General features: G+C 41.2%; 2 protein-coding genes across 2 annotated transcripts; one reads left to right on the plus strand and one right to left on the minus strand.

Annotated features, from left to right (window-relative positions):
• Positions 1-1,661: 1,661 nt before the first annotated feature.
• On the minus strand, positions 1,662-3,342 carry LOC138913882 (uncharacterized). The gene is made up of 2 exons (XM_070219009.1): positions 1,843-3,342; positions 1,662-1,787 (listed from the first exon to the last, which is right to left on the minus strand). The coding sequence occupies exons 1-2, from the start codon at positions 3,190-3,192 to the stop codon at positions 1,776-1,778; spliced, it is 1,362 nt and encodes a 453-aa protein (XP_070075110.1). The 5' UTR covers positions 3,193-3,342; the 3' UTR covers positions 1,662-1,775.
• Positions 3,343-8,116: 4,774 nt separating this feature from the next.
• Positions 8,117-16,171, plus strand: LOC123003500 (uncharacterized). The gene is made up of 5 exons (XM_070218599.1): positions 8,117-8,159; positions 11,540-13,363; positions 13,457-13,702; positions 13,783-16,061; positions 16,142-16,171. The coding sequence occupies exons 1-5, from the start codon at positions 8,117-8,119 to the stop codon at positions 16,169-16,171; spliced, it is 4,422 nt and encodes a 1,473-aa protein (XP_070074700.1).
• The last annotated feature ends 477 nt before the right edge of the window (positions 16,172-16,648 follow it).

The raw sequence follows: 16,648 nt of genomic DNA on the forward strand, positions 1-16,648 counted from the left end.
AACTCGACATCGTCTCTGTGATCATAAATAGCCAAGACAGGTGACTCAATTAGTTTTTTCTTAAGACTCAAAAAACAATTAAACTCTTTCTCGTTAAACGTGAAATCCTTGTCTTTCCTTAACATGTCGTAAAGTGGCTTGGCTAAAACAGAAAAATCTTTTATAAAGCGTCTGAAATATGAGCAAAAGCTTTTTCAAAAAGCTTTGAACGTTGTGTAATTTTTCTGGAATCGGAAAGTTTTTAATAGCATCAAGCCCTCTATCATCCGCTCTAATGCCTTCTTTAGTTATGAAGAATCCTAAATATTTTATGCTTGACTGCAAAAACTCACATTTATCCAGCCGAAGCTCTAAATTATTATTGACTAACCGAATAAATACTTCCTTTAATGTACCTAATGTACCTTCCATATCTGTGCTAGCCACCATTATATCATCCATATATACAATAACCTTATTTTCTCTAATCAAATCGGAAAAAATTTTGTTTACAAAACGTTGAAAAACGGCTGAAGCATTTTTTATTCCCATGGGCATCCTCAAAAATTCAAATTGTCCTAAAGGAGTCACAAAAGACGTGTACTCTATCGAATCATCGCTCACGAAAACGTGGAAATACCCATTTTTTAGATCGAGCTTTGAAAATACACTTTTGTTTACTAGCTTGTCCAAGAGGTCATCTATTAGAGGCAGAGGATAGTTGTCTTTTATTAGAACCTTATTTAGCTTGCGATAGTCTATGCATAACCTAAGATCTCCAGTTTTCTTCTTTACCAACACGATTGGGGAAGCATATTCCGAGTCACTGTTTCTTATAATGCCTTTATCTAGGTATTCGTCTAACATTTTTTGAAGCTGATCCTTTTCACTATAAGATAGCCGCCTAGGTGAACAACTGAACGGCTTCGATTTTTCTATGTTGATTTTCATTTCGCATCTGGTAAAAGGTATTTCTGGTCTTTTTGCAGTATCGTATAATGTATTAAACATTTTGACGAACCTGCACTTGGTCTCGTAGTCAATTTCATTACCACAGCTATATTCCGGGAATTGATCATCAACTACGTTGATGCTTAATATATCTCCATCAAATGTTTCTTCTAAAACGCTCTTTGTAAGATTTTCGGTTTGTTTTCCTAACAGTTGTTCCCTAAAAGTTTCAATTCCTAACAGTCGGTTCTTAACGGTCTCTTCTCCTACCAGTTGCTCCTTAACAGTCTTATTTCCTAACAGTTGCTTCTTAACAGTCTCATCCTCTTCCAATTGCTCCTTAGCAGTCTCATTTCCTAACAGTTGCTCCTTAACAGTCTCTACCAATTGTTCCTTAACAGTCTCGTTTCCTAAAAGTTTATCCTTAACAGTCTTGTTCTTAGTCTGGCAATCCGTACAAAAATCATCTGATAACTCAGCCATTGCATGTCGTTGACCCTTCGTCCCACACAGCAGGTTCAAGTTGCAGGTGTGAGAGACGGTGTTCTTTTTGTTAATACTACCATTACTATCCTTAATAGGGTCAAGGGTGTCTAGATTAATGCTTAATCCATAAACATCCATGAAATCCCTCCCGAGAATTGCGTCATGGCTCATGGACTCATCAGCGACAATAATCAAATCAAAATGAATCTTTATTTCTTTCTTCATAATAAAGCACAACGTTTTTCCTTTTACATCAAGTTTGCTCTTATTTATACCATAATATGGAGTGTAAACTTTAATAATATGCATTCCATAGGGGACTTTGGATAGTTTTATGAAAGATATCGCGCTGCCTGAGTCTACGAGACATTCTGCAATGATTGGTATATTAGAATTATGAACAAAAACAATTTGGATGGATCTCACATAGTTGTTGTTGTCGCTAGCGCTCTTCCTCTGAGGGCATTGTCCTACGAAGTGCCCCATTTCTCCGCAAGCGAAACAGGATCCGGGAGCCCGTTTCGGCTTGCGGCAATCCTTTGCGAAATGGCCCTTGGAGTTGCAGTTCCTGCAGCGCAAATCGTTGTTCCCAGGGGCCTCCATTGATGACTTCTTCGGTGCGTTGATTTCTTCTATCTGTGGGAGGCAGATATTTGCAAAGGCTTGCTGCATCTGCTCCGGATTGGCGAATCGTTGAATGCGTGCTTGATCCCTTAAGTTTGCTGATGGCACTCCTTCGATGATTTGCTCTAACAGCTCATCTGTGTCCAGGTTGATGGGTTGGGCCAGCATCATCTTCTCCTCAAAGTACATGGCAAAACGCTCGGTTTGCTGCCATTTGCGTTGCTCGAACTTGCGACGCTGCTCGGACTTAGAAGACACTTGCCCGAAAGCCATAATCAGCTGCTCGCATAACCTCTCGAAAGGATCCAGCATCCTAGTGGGGTTGGCATGCAGCCAGCGCTGCGCCTTTCCCTTAAGCTTGGTTATGAACAGCATCCTTAGGCAATCGTCGGCCAACACATATATCTGTCCGATATTCTTAAGGTGCTCCACCCAGTTGCGAGCACACATGTTTTCGTCAAAATCTATTGCTGCTTCTTTGGCGAAAGACAATGATGTCGCTGATGCAGCCCGGTTGGTGGCTCTGTCGGCGTTGAAAACGGCGTTGTTGTTGTCTGCTGATTCGAATACTGCCATACTGTTGGTGTTGCCACCCGATGCATTGCCTAGCAGGGCTGGCGAAACGTTCAAGCTTGCAGTGCTGCCACCAGATGCGTTGTCGTTTGAAGTCGGTGGCACGATCAGACTGGCAGGGTTGCCAATCGCAGCGTGCACATGCGACTGCGGCAGAATGTTCGAGACTCCGGAGTTGCCACCGACGCCAACTGCTTGTTGTTGTTGCTGTTGTGCGGCGCCACGTGTCTGCGCCTGCCGTAATAAATTGCGATGCGCACCAACTTCTGCCTGCAGCTGCCTGATGATAGCAAGAAGCTCATGCTGCTCGAGAGCGTTGTCCCGCTCGCCGCCCTCGGCGCCCTGAAGTTCTTGGGCGGAGGCGTCGTCCTGATCCTCTCGAGAGCTCTCGTTACCGGGTTGATCCTCTCCGAGACCCTGGTCGGCGTCCTCACGCGGTGCTTGGCCGCGCTCTTCAAGAGGGACACGCGCAAGGCGAGCCATCAACTCGGCCTTAAGGCCTTGAGTCGGCATGCCTAACGCGAAAAGCCATCTTTTTAATTGAACCACCGAGTACTCGTTAAAGTTTATGTCGTCCATTGCGTAGATCTTATCCCACTTCTGAATTTGTGAGGGGCGGTTTTATATCAAATACAATTACACTTTCACTGTAAGCGCGTCCGCTTTATTCCGCTTTTGTACCAAGAATGATTAACATTCGCCCGATTACAGAGTATGTTATTCTTAATGTTAACTTAACAGTCGTTTATCGGTCGTAAGGTGACCATATACTCAGCCTACTACAGTAGAAAACTTATTTACATAACTTTTGGGTAAAAATATCCAAATCTGTTCGTTGTCCTTGTCTGTTAAATAAAGAGCTATTTTATTTCCATAAGATGTTTTCTTCAGTTTGCAATCAATGATCTTGTATTCAAATCCAATACATAGATTTTCAATTTTAGTGTAACCAATCACAGGTTTCATCTCATTAAGGATGTATATAAAGTCCTATGATATTGAAGAAATTTAGTATAGTATAGCATATATTCACAATTACACATACCATTTTCTATTAGAACTTATATGGGGTGGTTATTCTCAGTGAAATTACTATATGATGGACGTTGATGCACTACGAGCAGTACAAACAAGTGGCCCAACGATACCAAGCACGTGCTTGTTACGCGTGGGACCCTTTATCAATTAGGGCAAAAATGCGAGTTCGCGAGGAAAAGACATGAAACCAAATACTACAAATACTACAACTAAGATTGAAGCAAATGAGATAAAATTTTAGTTTTTAATACAGGGATAGATGTTGAAGTGCAAATTAAATAAATACTGATGTATACTAATTTATTTATTGAATATCACATAGCCTTTTATACTCGGGAAACCCTTATTTATCACGAGATTTTATATATATATATATCAAACAAAAGCACCTCTTAACTAGTGACGATCGCACCTTCAACATACAAAAGTTCTGATATCAACATTTGTGACGAAAAATTATTACATTCGTCATTACATACACTTTCTAAAATTTTCTGATTCGGCCCGCCTTAGCAAACTATTCCGGCTTTTTTCTTCTTCACTCCTCACAGGCTTTTTTATTGCAGCGTGCCTAATGAGAAAATTTTAGAAAGTGTATGTAATGACGAATGTAATAATTTTTTATTACGATCGGACTATCACAGCAGATTTTCAAATTTGCGGCTATCACTATGGACGGCAGTCCATGTAGTGACGAAGCGCACCAGGAGAGTGTGCGAAGGCGACTACTATTATATAGCCGCAAAATTGAAAATCTGCTGTGATAGTCCGATCGAAATGAGTAATACACCAATCGAAAGGTATTGCAAAAACTTAAAGGATTGCATACCAAGACTTTAAGAAAATCAATTGGCTTGGGAGAGAGAGCGGTGAAAGTGAAAAAATGAAAATTTCGAAATTTGGAGCTGTTGGGGCCGGTGGGGATAAATTCCCCTTCGCAATGCTTTAGTTGTATTCCTTTTGAAAATACCCGTCGAATGAGGGGTCATTTGTCAAAATCCGACGCTCCGTTCAAAAGTTATAGCCAAAATAAGATTTCCTTCTTCTTCCCAAAATGAAAATTTAATTCTGTTTGTCAGTTTGTCAGTTTGTCAGTTTGTCAGTTTGTCAGTTTGTCAGTTTGTCCAAAACATGTTTCTTAAGTTTTGAAAATGTAATATGACGTTCATCCCATCGATATAAAAAACTTTTGTTCTACCACTTTTGGAAAAACTCGCTAGTTTAGCGGGAAAACAGCTATAAATAGCTAAAATTCGGAAAACCGTAACTTCTATACTACTAAAGCTACAGACTTGTGCTGCATCTTGTTTGAAAGGTATTTTTAAATGCTATAAACGCCTTCTATATGCAATTTGTGTAAATGTAATAATTAAAAAGATATGAACAAAAGACAATTTTTTAAAACTTTTTTTTTAGCTTTTTTTTATTTTTCTCAAAAACGGCTCTAACGATTTTCTTGAAAACTTTAAACTGTATAGCCCTTGAGATTCCTTAAATTTTGGTATATAACACATTACTGTAAAAAGTCACGTTTAAAAGTTATTTTTATACGAAAATAGCCACTTTTGCCAGCTCGAACAACTAAAGCTTCCTGAGTATTGAATTTTGTGTGAGGGTATCCGAACTGTATTTTAGGGTCATGGAATCAGTAAATTTGCACTTAAGAGTTCCATATAGGAATCTTTTGTTCTACGACTTTTGGAAAAAGCCGCTACTTTAGCGGGAAAAAAGCTAAAAATGGCTAAATTTCGTTAGTTTGTAAGTTCTACACTACTAAAGGTACAGACATGTGCTATACCTCGTTTAAAAGGTATTTTGAAATACTTCAACGCCTTTTTAACTTAATTTGTTAAAATACAATAGTTTAAAAATTATGATTGACCAATTTAAATTTAAATGTATATATTAGCTCCTATGAGAGCAAATGTAAACAAACAAAAACTTCTGATATCAAATAAAAACACCTCTTAACGAGGTAAAAAACTGGTGACGACCGCACCTTCAACATACAAAAGTTCTGATATCAACATTTGTGACGAAAAATTATTACACTCGTCATTAAATAGACTTTCTAATCTTTTCTCATTCGTCACGCTGCAATAGAAAATGCCTGTAAAGGGAAAAAGGCTGGAATAGTTTGCTAGGGCGGGCCGAATGAGAAAAGATTAGAAAGTCTATTTAATGACGAGTGTAATAATTTTTCGTCACAAATGTTGATATCAGAACTTTTGTATGTTGAAGGTGCGGTCGTCACCAGTTTTTTACCTCGTTAAGAGGTGTTTTTATTTGATATAATAGTAGTCGCCTTCGCACACTCTCCTGGTGCGCTTCGTCGCTACATGGACTGCCGTCCATAGTGATATATATATATATATATGCATATGTAAACATATACACACATTTATTGATATATAAATAAATGAGGTTTCCACAGCCTTTATAATTTTATTTTGAGATCATCCACTTTATACTTCAGATACAGGATGAAAACGTTTACTTGCGAGTTATGTCCTATAAAAAAATCCTTCACTAACCGCAACAGTTTTAAAGTACACACTTTAAAAATACACAACTTCAGTTATGAAAAATCGAAATCGAGCAACTACGTGTGTTGTTTCTGTCCTGGAGTAAAGAAATTTTAGCTGCGCAACGATTTGCTTATGCATATTTTGTTGATACACAACTTCACTCTTAAATCCCGACTTCATCCAGACATTTAGACATATCCCAGAATGTTACAAGGAAACCAAAATAAAAAAAACAAGAATAATGTTTTTAAGATTTAAAATTAATTTTATTTATTTTTTATATAAAAGTATTTTATCATCATCCTGAATATTCCAAACCAGCCCAAATAAATAAGCAACAATAATATTATTTCAATTTTCAAATTCATTTTATTTCTTTTGTATTTATACATTAAGATTTTTTAGTTCATTGTTCCAGCTGTCATTTAGTAGTACAGCCATTGGATTATCATTTTCGTTCACCTCGTTGAACAAATGATCATCGTCCGGGAATCTTGGGTCCGGTTCCTGGGTGTCTTGATATAATACTTCCTCGTCGAATGGTTGTCCACACATTCCATCAAACCAGTTCATTGTGGATTCGCCTTCGTTTGGTGGACGTAAAACGTGGTTTACGGCTAAATCCTCGTCCGTGCGCTGGGATAACGGCAGCTCGGGTTCCAATACAGCCTGGTTCATTTCATCCCGGGGTGTATTCTGCTCGATGATGATCGAGTCGTTTTCATCGATGGTGTGCTGAGTTGAGGTGCTCTCAGGCCAGAACACTCCACGAAGCATGACTTCAGTGGGACTATTTTCTTCGATGACCTCCGTTTCATCGACAAACTCCACAATTATAGCCGAGTCGTCCATGATAGTTTTGAACAAAGGTTTGTAATATTACTAACTACACAAACCCTACAGAGGTTCATTTTATAGTAAACAACGCATTGCCTTACGTCAAAATGTGTTTATGTGTATGTGTATAAATTTCTATGGTTCGATTGGTTGACTTCCATTGTGTCACTGAAGAATAGACATTTAATACATATATAGCTGTGTGTGTGTGAGGGTGTAAAAGATCTAGAAAGGCAAGGTTGTCAAACAAGGGTGATGGCGGCTCTACAGTGGCGTATGTGTGTGTGTGTGTGTCACATAGGCGGGTGAGAGTAGGATACAATTTTCAAACACATGTACTTGGGTGGGGTTAAAACAGATATCCTAGAGACATGATATTGGTTGTTGAGACCTTGGCATTATTTCCTGCTAGCTCTAAATGGATTTACATCGTCCACCACCTGATAATATTGAATGATGCAGCTACAGCTTCAAGTAGCTACAACAAAGGTGTTTTCCCTTTGATTTTATAGTTCAATCAGGAAATTCATGCATACTATGGGTTTCTCCTCAGTGTACACTTAACATCTATCCCCGATTTCTGTACACAAAAAACACATTTTTAACTCGTTACCTAAAAAACATCCTTGAATACATGAATATAGGATTTCAAATAGATTTTCTCCTCGCTGGAGAGAGAAATTGAGAGAAAGTAAAAGGATTTTTTTTTTTTTTTGTTTCGCGCGGAGTCCCACGGCCACACTTTCCGCCCAACCGACCGAGGGGCGCTGCCGTGTATCGTACGGCACGATTCGCGAGATGATAGACGCGATGTAGAAAATAAAAATATAGTTCGAGGAAAAAAAAGTAGGATCTAATTCTGTGCTAGGAAATTTAATATTAATCGTTTTAGGAGAGGCAGAGAGTCAGAATTTGATATAATAGGATAAAGTCTATTATAGTCAGAACATAGTACTCTGAAAGGTTCATGCATGTCATAGTTAGATCTACAGTGGTTTAAAATTAAGGGAATGTAATTTCTAGTTAATCTACTTGGTACAAAAAAGTTAAGTCGTCCAACCAAGTCGGGGCTATCAATTTCACCTCGAATAAGGTTATAAATGAAGACAGTTCCCAGCATCGTTCTACGGTTGGTTAGGGAGGGTAAGTTAATTAGGAGTAATCTACTAGAATAAGAAGGTAAAATGCGGTTTGCATCCCAGTTTAGGCGCCTTAAGGCAAAAAGTAAAAAGTTCTTTTGTACGGATTCGATACGGTCAATATGAATTCCGTATTGGGGACTCCAGACGGGTGATCCATACTCAAGTATCGGCCGGACGAGCGAGATGAATAAGGTCTTAGTAATATAAGGATCATCAAATTCCTTAGACCACCTTTTAATAAAGCCAAGCGCACCCCTAGCTTTATTTACCATGGATGAAATGTGATTAGTGAACTTTAGTCTTGGGTCCAAAAGAACTCCAAGATCATTGACTAGGTCCAATCTGTCCAGAGTGCTCTCACTCAGCGTGTAAATCGCATATTGAGGAGTAACACGACAAAAAGTCATCACCTTACACCAGCCATTTAAATTCAGCGAATTGTCGGAGCACCATGTTTGGAAACTATTTAAATCGGATTGTAAATCAGACTGGCAAAAAGTATCCTTGTACTGCAGGCATAATTTCACATCATCAGCGTACATAAGTAATCGAGAGTGACTTATAACTGATGGAAGGTCGTTTATGAATAAAGTAAAAAGTAGCGGCCCCAAGTGACTCCCTTGTGGAACACCCGAGGTAACCTGGAGTGTACAAGAAAGAGAATTTTTGAAAAGTACCCTTTGCGTTCTGCCTTTTAAATAATTTGAGATCCATCTCAAAAGATCAACTGGGAACCCAATTAAATCGAGTTTTCTAACCAGAAGTAGGTGGTTCACAGAGTCAAATGCTTTACTAAAGTCAGTGTAGATGACGTCTGTTTGAAAATTGTTTTTGAATCCGTTTATCACAAATGAAGTGAGCTCCAAAAGGTTAGTAATTGTTGATCTACGTTTCATAAAACCATGTTGACATGGAGATATAACTGACCTACATAGGTGCTGCAAATGAGGTGTAATAATATTTTCAAAAAGCTTCGGGATAGCTGACAATTTAGATATGCCTCTATAATTGTTTGCTTCCAATTTATTACCTTTCTTGTGGAGGGGAATCACAAACGATTCTTTCCACATAGAAGGAAATTGAGACGTTTCTAAAGACAAGGTAAACAATTTGAGAAGGGGTTTGCAAAGCGCTTCTGCGCAATATCTAAGCACGCAGCCGGGAATTCCATCAGGACCAGGTGAATAGACGGGCTTGACTTTTTGGAGATTAATTAATAGGGCGCTTTCGTTTAATGTGGGACAAAATATTAAGTTCGACTTGGATACAGTGTAAGAATAAGGCCGTGTACAGTGAGATGAAGGAGAATATGTCGTTTGAAAAAACGGAGCAAATAGATCGGCTATTGCCTGATCAGTTGTTGCTGTCATGTTTTCAAAAGATAGCGAGGAAGGACAATTTGTGGATTTACGCTTAGCGTTAACAAAATTGAAGAACTGTTTCGGATCCTGAGAGAATTGGATCTTAAAAAACGAATTTACTGTTGAATAAAAAATATTTATCGCATCATCCATATTATGACATGAGTAAAGATCGGACCAATCAAAGGCAGATAAATAAGAGTTTAGCATGCAAAAGTCGGCCTTGCGAAAACAAAGTAGTCGCTTCCCTGCAGGAAAAATGCGAACTAGTCTGAAAAACAACTAGTTAAATAACTAATATAAAGTCTCGGACTAGTACCTTTATGACAAAAAAACTTTAAAAACATTTAACTGGTAGAACAAATACATTTTAGGGTCTAGTTAAAAGGCAATTGGAATTTAACTAGTTGCAAATGAAACACATATGATCCAAAAATATAGCCTAGAGTGTAAATGTCTTGGGAAATTTAACACTAAACAAATCAAACACTCGAGGTCCTGGGTTCAATCCCCAGTCTCTGTACATTTTTTTTTGTTTTTTGTTTGCTAGGTGATGCTTTAGTTTTATTTTAAACTTTGTTTAATCTGTCCGAGGCAATATATATGTGAAAAATCACTGTTTTTGAATTATGTCACACTAAAATTTATGAACCTTGTTAGGGCATTACAAAATGTGATGCGTGTATGGCTCAATCAGTTAGTGTGTCTACAAATCCAAAGGTCCCGGGTTCAAGTCCTAGAGAGGGCGACTTGCCTCAAAAAAAGTAACTTTTTTGAATTCCATTTAATTATCATTTACTGTATTTGATTACATAATAATTATCAGAAATTCTCTAAGGACCGCGCCTATTAATTGGATACTAAATTAGGAGAGCGTCAAGTTAGGCATCGTCAAGTACTAGTGAAATTCAATCCCTTGATGGTTTAGAGATTAATTTTTAGTTTTTTCGTGAAAATATTTTTTTCAGTGTAGTTTAACAGCTGTAACCTTAAATTGGTTAACAGTAACTAGTGCAAAACTAGTAGCAAATGGACTAGTTGTTTCCGACGACAAGCATATGAAAAATGGACCACTTCGTTACAAGGAAATGGACATAACTTGAACTAGTTAACCTTCTTGACCCAACTAGTATTTTAATGGTCCAAAACTGATTCCGTTTCCTGCAGGGTTAGTAGACTTCTCTGATTTTGCTTCTATCACAGTACCAGTGTCGATTGAAACCTCAAACGCCGGATGATATGGATCTTCAGGTTGAGTAAGATGTGCTATCTTGGATAGAAATACGCGGTCCGGATTTGAAACGAAACATAGGTCCAATAAACGACCTAGTGAATTTTTAATATTGTTAATTTGAGACAATGACAAATCTAGCAAGCCTTCAATAAAGTCATGCTGGGCTAGTGGAAGTAAAACATTTGATTGTTCATCTGTTGACCACGATGTTCCCGGGATATTAAAATCTCCTAGAACTAAAAGTTGGTCTCTATCGGTCAGTTTGTTCGACACTGACTGTATGGCAAAAAGATGATTTAAGTAGTCTGGAAATTCAGATGCAGGCGGTATATACGAGCAGCTGATATATATAAAACTACCGGGTAAGGCTGTCACACATATGAACTCTATATTATAAAATTCTTCAAATGTGACTGTTCGTGAACGCTTGCACCTTTAATCATCTCTAATATATAGGCGCATAATGCCATCTCCATTCCTTTATATACTTTAATCTATGTACAAGAAAGCATGTATACATACAAAAAAATCTCTCTTTGAGTTTCTGGCAACGCCGCTAATACGGCGTGGTATTGCGAAATTCAATTCAGTATCGAATAGGCTTCGCAACTGGCAAGAAAAAATTTTAATACAGTCCACACACACACGCAACTCAACTCGTCTTATTTCTGACCATATTGTTGGTCCTTCGTTCACGGATTCTTGGACAGTGAGTGGAGTGCTTTGATTCTCAGGATAATTGTTTGCTATGGAACAATTAAAAGCATTTATGAAGAGCCGTCCCAGGCTCAAGGCTAACATCACACGTTGTCTCTCATGGTGTTTGGAAGGAGTTCAACGAGTTCGGCGATGCCAATGCTGTCCACGAGGAAGTAGAAGGTTACGTCGATCCGGAGATCGATAATGCGATTTACGAAGAAAAGTACCTAAGGGCGATCGCAATTCTCAAGGACAGAAGTGATGCTCTACAACCGAGTACATCTACAGGCATTACGAATGGCAGCAACGGTCTGCATTCCAACAACGACGCAATTGTCAATTTGCTGCAACAAAACCAACAACTATTTGAGCGACTGGCTGCAAATCAGGCTAGTTCGAGCACGCCGGTTCAAGTTGGTGGTGACGTCACTTTGGCGAATTTAAGTTCGGTATTCGCGGCGAATTCTAATCAGAGCGAATTGCCAAAAATTCAAATCAAGCGGTTCTCTGGCAACTACACAGAGTGGCCCTCCTTTAAAGACATCTATGAAAACACAATTCATAACAAGCAACATTTGTCCAACACACAGAAGTTCCATCACTTGAAAACACTTCTTGTTGATGAGGCTGCCAACTTGGTACGGCACTTGGCCATTACGGAGACTGCTTACAACACAGCTTGGGAACGTCTTAAGGAGAGGTACAATCATCCACGGCACATTGTAAACTCATTTTTGGAGCAGTTTATGAGCCTACCAACAACTACAAAGGTAGATGCATCAATTCTACGAAAGGTGTCAGACGGAGCAAACGAAATTATTCGCGGATTGGATGCGGTCAACCAGATGGGACGCGATTGCTGGATTATCTATCTGGCCCTGGAGAAACTTAACGCTGACACGCGGCGCAGGTGGATTGAGCGCAGCATGGACACGGATTCACCAACTCTCGAGGAATTCTTCAAGTTTCTCGATTCTCGTTGCGAGGAACTGGAGCTGAGTAAAAGGGAGCTTGCTACTGGTGGCAAAACAACAACACATGCAGAAAAACCAAAAAGGGTCACACAATCGATGGTTGCGGTCGAAGGCAGTGGCTGCACCAAATGTAATTCTACAGAACACACTCTGTACAGCTGTCAGCAGTTCTTGGATATGTCCGGGATGCAGAGGCGATCCTTCGTAAAGGAGAAATCACTGTGCTACAACTGCTTGCGACCTGGTCATGGGGTCAGCAAGAGCAAGTCGACATACAAATGTAGGCAATGCAAGGGAAATCATCACTCCCTTCTTCATGTCCAAGCGAATCCACAGGCTATTGGGAATCTTGCCCAGATAGCAGGGGAGGACGAGCGAAACACAAGCGCGTCCAACAACACATCGGTGACTCTCAGTCATTTCGCCCAAGGAGAGGGCACTCAATCGGTTGTATGTGCACAGGGCACTGCAAAATCTGCACAGGAATCGGAAGTTAAGCGAAGCATATTAACAACTGCCATGGTTTATGTTCAAAACGCAAAAGGTGACCACGTAACATGCCGTCTCTTATTGGACACGGGCTCAGAGCTTTCCTACGTATCCGAGCGTTGCATCCAAGCACTCGGATTGACACGGTCGGCATCACGCATCTTGGTTACCGGAATCTCTTCGGTGAAAGCAGACACGACCAGGGGATGCAGCACCTTGCATATCAAGTCTCGTATCTCCGAGGATCAGTTGGTTGTCTACGCGCACGTGCTAGGCAGGATCACTTCTTCGCTGGAAAGGCAAAACATCGATGCATCGGCGCTCAAGGTTTTCAAGGATCTGCAGTTGGCGGATACTGAATTCAACACAAACTCACCTGTTGACATTCTATTGGGCAGCGAACACGTATGGTCAGTGTTTACAGGACGAAAGATGTTCGACAACAAGGGTAATCTTATCGCCATTTCTTCGGTGTTCGGATGAGTAATAACTTCACTCACCACATCGAGTCCAAGCAACGCTTGTGCGCTGACTACAACAGTGGACATAGGTGCCACGCTTCAGAAGTTTTGGGAACTAGAAAACGTTCAAAGCAGCGCAAAATTGGAACCGGAGGATGATCAAGTGGAGAAGCATTTTCTCGCCACTCACAGTCGCGATGTAAACGGAAAGCATATCGTGGAACTTCCATTCAACACTGAAAACCCCGAATTCGGAGGAACTCTACAAGGAGCGCTCAAACGCTTTAAATCGGCTGAGCGGCGGCTGCAACAGAACGAGCAGCTGCGTACACAGTACGTACACTTTATGAGGGAGTACACAAATCTGGGGCACATGGTAAGGCTTTAAATGACACCCTGTTTACAGGGCCCAGTATCCAGCGCGATCTATTCGCTGTGTGCCTTCGTTTTCGAATGTACAAATTTGCATTCTCAGCGGACATCGTAAAAATGTTCCGCCAGATATGGGTCAACGAAAAGCACAGAAACTTCCAGAAAATCGTTTGGAGAGAAGATCCATCCGATCCCATCAAGCATTTCCAATTGTGCACGGTAACCTACGGAACTTCGTGCGCGCCATTCCTGGCGGTGCGAGTGCTGGAACAACTTGCTATCGATCATCAAGAGGAATACCCAAATGCGTCGAAAATCCTGCTGGAGGATTTTTATGTCGATGATGTTCTTACTGGGTCAAACAGTGAGGATGAGCTACTTCGAAACCGAAACGAGCTGGTTGAGCTGATGTCTCGCGCCAACCTTGAACTCGGAAAATGGGTATCGAATACGCCATGTATACAAACGGATAATAGCGACACACAATCTGCACAAATTTCACCAGTGAAGGTTCTCGGACTGTACTGGCATCCTGGAAACGACGTTCTAACGTACAACGTCGGTCTTGCTGCAAATCCTGATTGCACAAAGAGACAAGTCTTGTCCGACGTCTCGAGGATATTTGATCCTCTCGGACTCTTGGCACCCATTGTCATTCAATTCAAAATCCTTTTCCAAAAGCTCTGGCTCTTGAATTTGGATTGGGATGACCCACTCCCAACTAAACTGGCGGACAACTGGCTGAAGTGGAGAGCAGATCTGGACACTCTTCAAAAATTCCGACTACCACGATTTGTTCACAACGACCCGGACAACATCGAACTCCACGGATTTTCGGATGCTTCAACCAAGGCGTATGCTGCTGTGGTGTACAGCAGAGTTACAAATGACGATGGATCCATCTCGGTGTCCATTGTGGCTGCGAAAACAAGGGTGGCTCCACTGAAACAACAATCCTTGCCACGTCTGGAACTTTGCGCAGCACTTCTCCTCAGCCAACTGATTCGCTCAATCACATCTGGATTACGCCACAAGAACATAACTGTTTTTGGCTGGTCCGACTCATCAATAGTGCTCTCCTGGCTATCGTATGCGCCAGCCCAACTCAAGACATTTGTTGGAAACAGAACCTCGGAAATCCTTGACACCATTCCAAGGAGCGCTTGGCGTCACGTCGATTCCAAAACAAACCCAGCTGACTGTGCGTCCAGGGGATTGATGGCTGCTGATCTCATCGACTTCCATTTGTGGTGGAATGGGCCTCAATGGCTACGGGACAAGGATCAGTACCTGGTAAAGTTAAATGATTCACGGTTCGGTTTATCTCTTACAGACAAACGCATTCAAGGAGAAGTCAAATCCAACTGTTTGGCTACATTGACAGAAGCAACCCAGATTCATCTACTTGATGAACTAATCGAACGAGTCTCTTCTTGGATCAAGCTCGTACACATTGTCGGCTACGTGATGCGGTTTATTCAACGTACTCGAAATCCATCTCGCGAAAAGGTATCCGGAGCACTCTCATTTGACGAGATCAAAGCGGCAAGGATTCTTTGCATAAAGCACGCACAAGGGTGTTTCAAAGACGATTACCAACTACTCCTCGGTAAAAAACCCCTCAAGAACCGATCACAGCTGGTCAAACTGGCACCCATAATCGACGAAAACGATTTGCTAAGGGTAGGCGAACGACTGCATCACTCGCAGTTGTCAAGGGATGCAAAACACCCAGTTTTGCTACCGAAAACACATCGCATATCAAAGCTAATTCTGGAACATGAGCACCGAGTGAACCACCACCCTGGAGTTTCCTCACTTTTTGTTATTGTTCGGCAAAAATTCTGGATATTTGGAGCACGGAATCTAATTCGGAAGATAACACACGACTGTTTAGCTTGCTTTCGTCAACGCTCCCACACATCTCAGCAACAAATGGCTAATTTACCCAGCGTACGCATTACTCAAGCGCTTCCATTTATACATACTGGTTGCGACTATGCAGGTCCAATCCTTCTGAAGGATGCAAAGGTTCGGAAGCCACGTATCAGCAAGGGTTACATATGCCTATTTGTGTGCATGGTCACCTCGGCCATCCACCTGGAACTTGCAACAGACCTGACCACAGAAACTTTCTTGGCTGCCTTGCGGCGCTTCATATCCTTACGTGGCAAGTGCAGTAAGATCTACAGTGACAATGGCACAAACTTTATTGGAGCTAAGCGATCCCTCGACGAGATGCAAGAATTGCTTTCTTCACAAACACACAAGGACACCGTTTCTAGCACACTAGCGGATGATGGTATCCAATGGGTACTTATTCCCCCGAGAGCCCCTCACTGGGGAGGGAAATGGGCGTCGGCAGTTCGTTGTGTCAAGCTACATCTGCGCAGAATCACCGGAAACTCAACGCTCACCTTTGAACAGATGCGCACACTACTTGTTCAAATAAGCGCAGTGATAAATTCACGCCCCTTGTGTCACACACCGGATACGGAAACCAACTACCTATCACCCGCTCACTTCTTGATCGGGCGACCTTTGACCACAGTGCCAGATCCCGATTTGAGCCACATCCCAGTGGGCCGATTAGGATATTGGCAAAGCATCCAGTCTATGCTTCAAGGATTCTGGAAAAAATGGCATCAGGAGTATCTGACTACTTTGCAGCAACGTCCAAAATGGACTACCTCAACACCCAACATCTCCATCGGTAACGTTGTGCTCGTAAAAGAGTCCAATTCACCACCGGCATCCTGGCACATCGCACGGGTTATGGAAACCTATCCAGGAAAGGACGACCTCGTTCGAGCAGTCAAACTGAAGACCCAGGCAGGAGAGATGACCAGACCGATCACGAAAGTTGCTGTATTGCCCCATTCAGAAAAGGTGTTTCAGGG

The sequence above is a fragment of the Drosophila takahashii genome, chromosome X (assembly GCF_030179915.1).
Source record: "Drosophila takahashii strain IR98-3 E-12201 chromosome X, DtakHiC1v2, whole genome shotgun sequence".
Lineage (NCBI taxonomy): Eukaryota > Metazoa > Arthropoda > Insecta > Diptera > Drosophilidae > Drosophila > Drosophila takahashii.

Excerpts from the sequence above, each read along its gene's own strand:
- LOC123003500 (XM_070218599.1), top strand. The coding sequence starts at position 8,117 with ATGAAGACAGTTCCCAGCATCGTTCTACGGTTGGTTAGGGAGG. Across the intron at positions 13,364-13,456 it reads AAAGATGTTCGACAACAAGG|TGGACATAGGTGCCACGCTT; the intron begins GTAATCTTATCG and ends TGACTACAACAG. Across the intron at positions 13,703-13,782 it reads GCAACAGAACGAGCAGCTGC|GGCCCAGTATCCAGCGCGAT; the intron begins GTACACAGTACG and ends CCCTGTTTACAG.
- LOC138913882 (XM_070219009.1), bottom strand. The coding sequence starts at position 3,192 with ATGGACGACATAAACTTTAACGAGTACTCGGTGGTTCAATTAAAAAGA.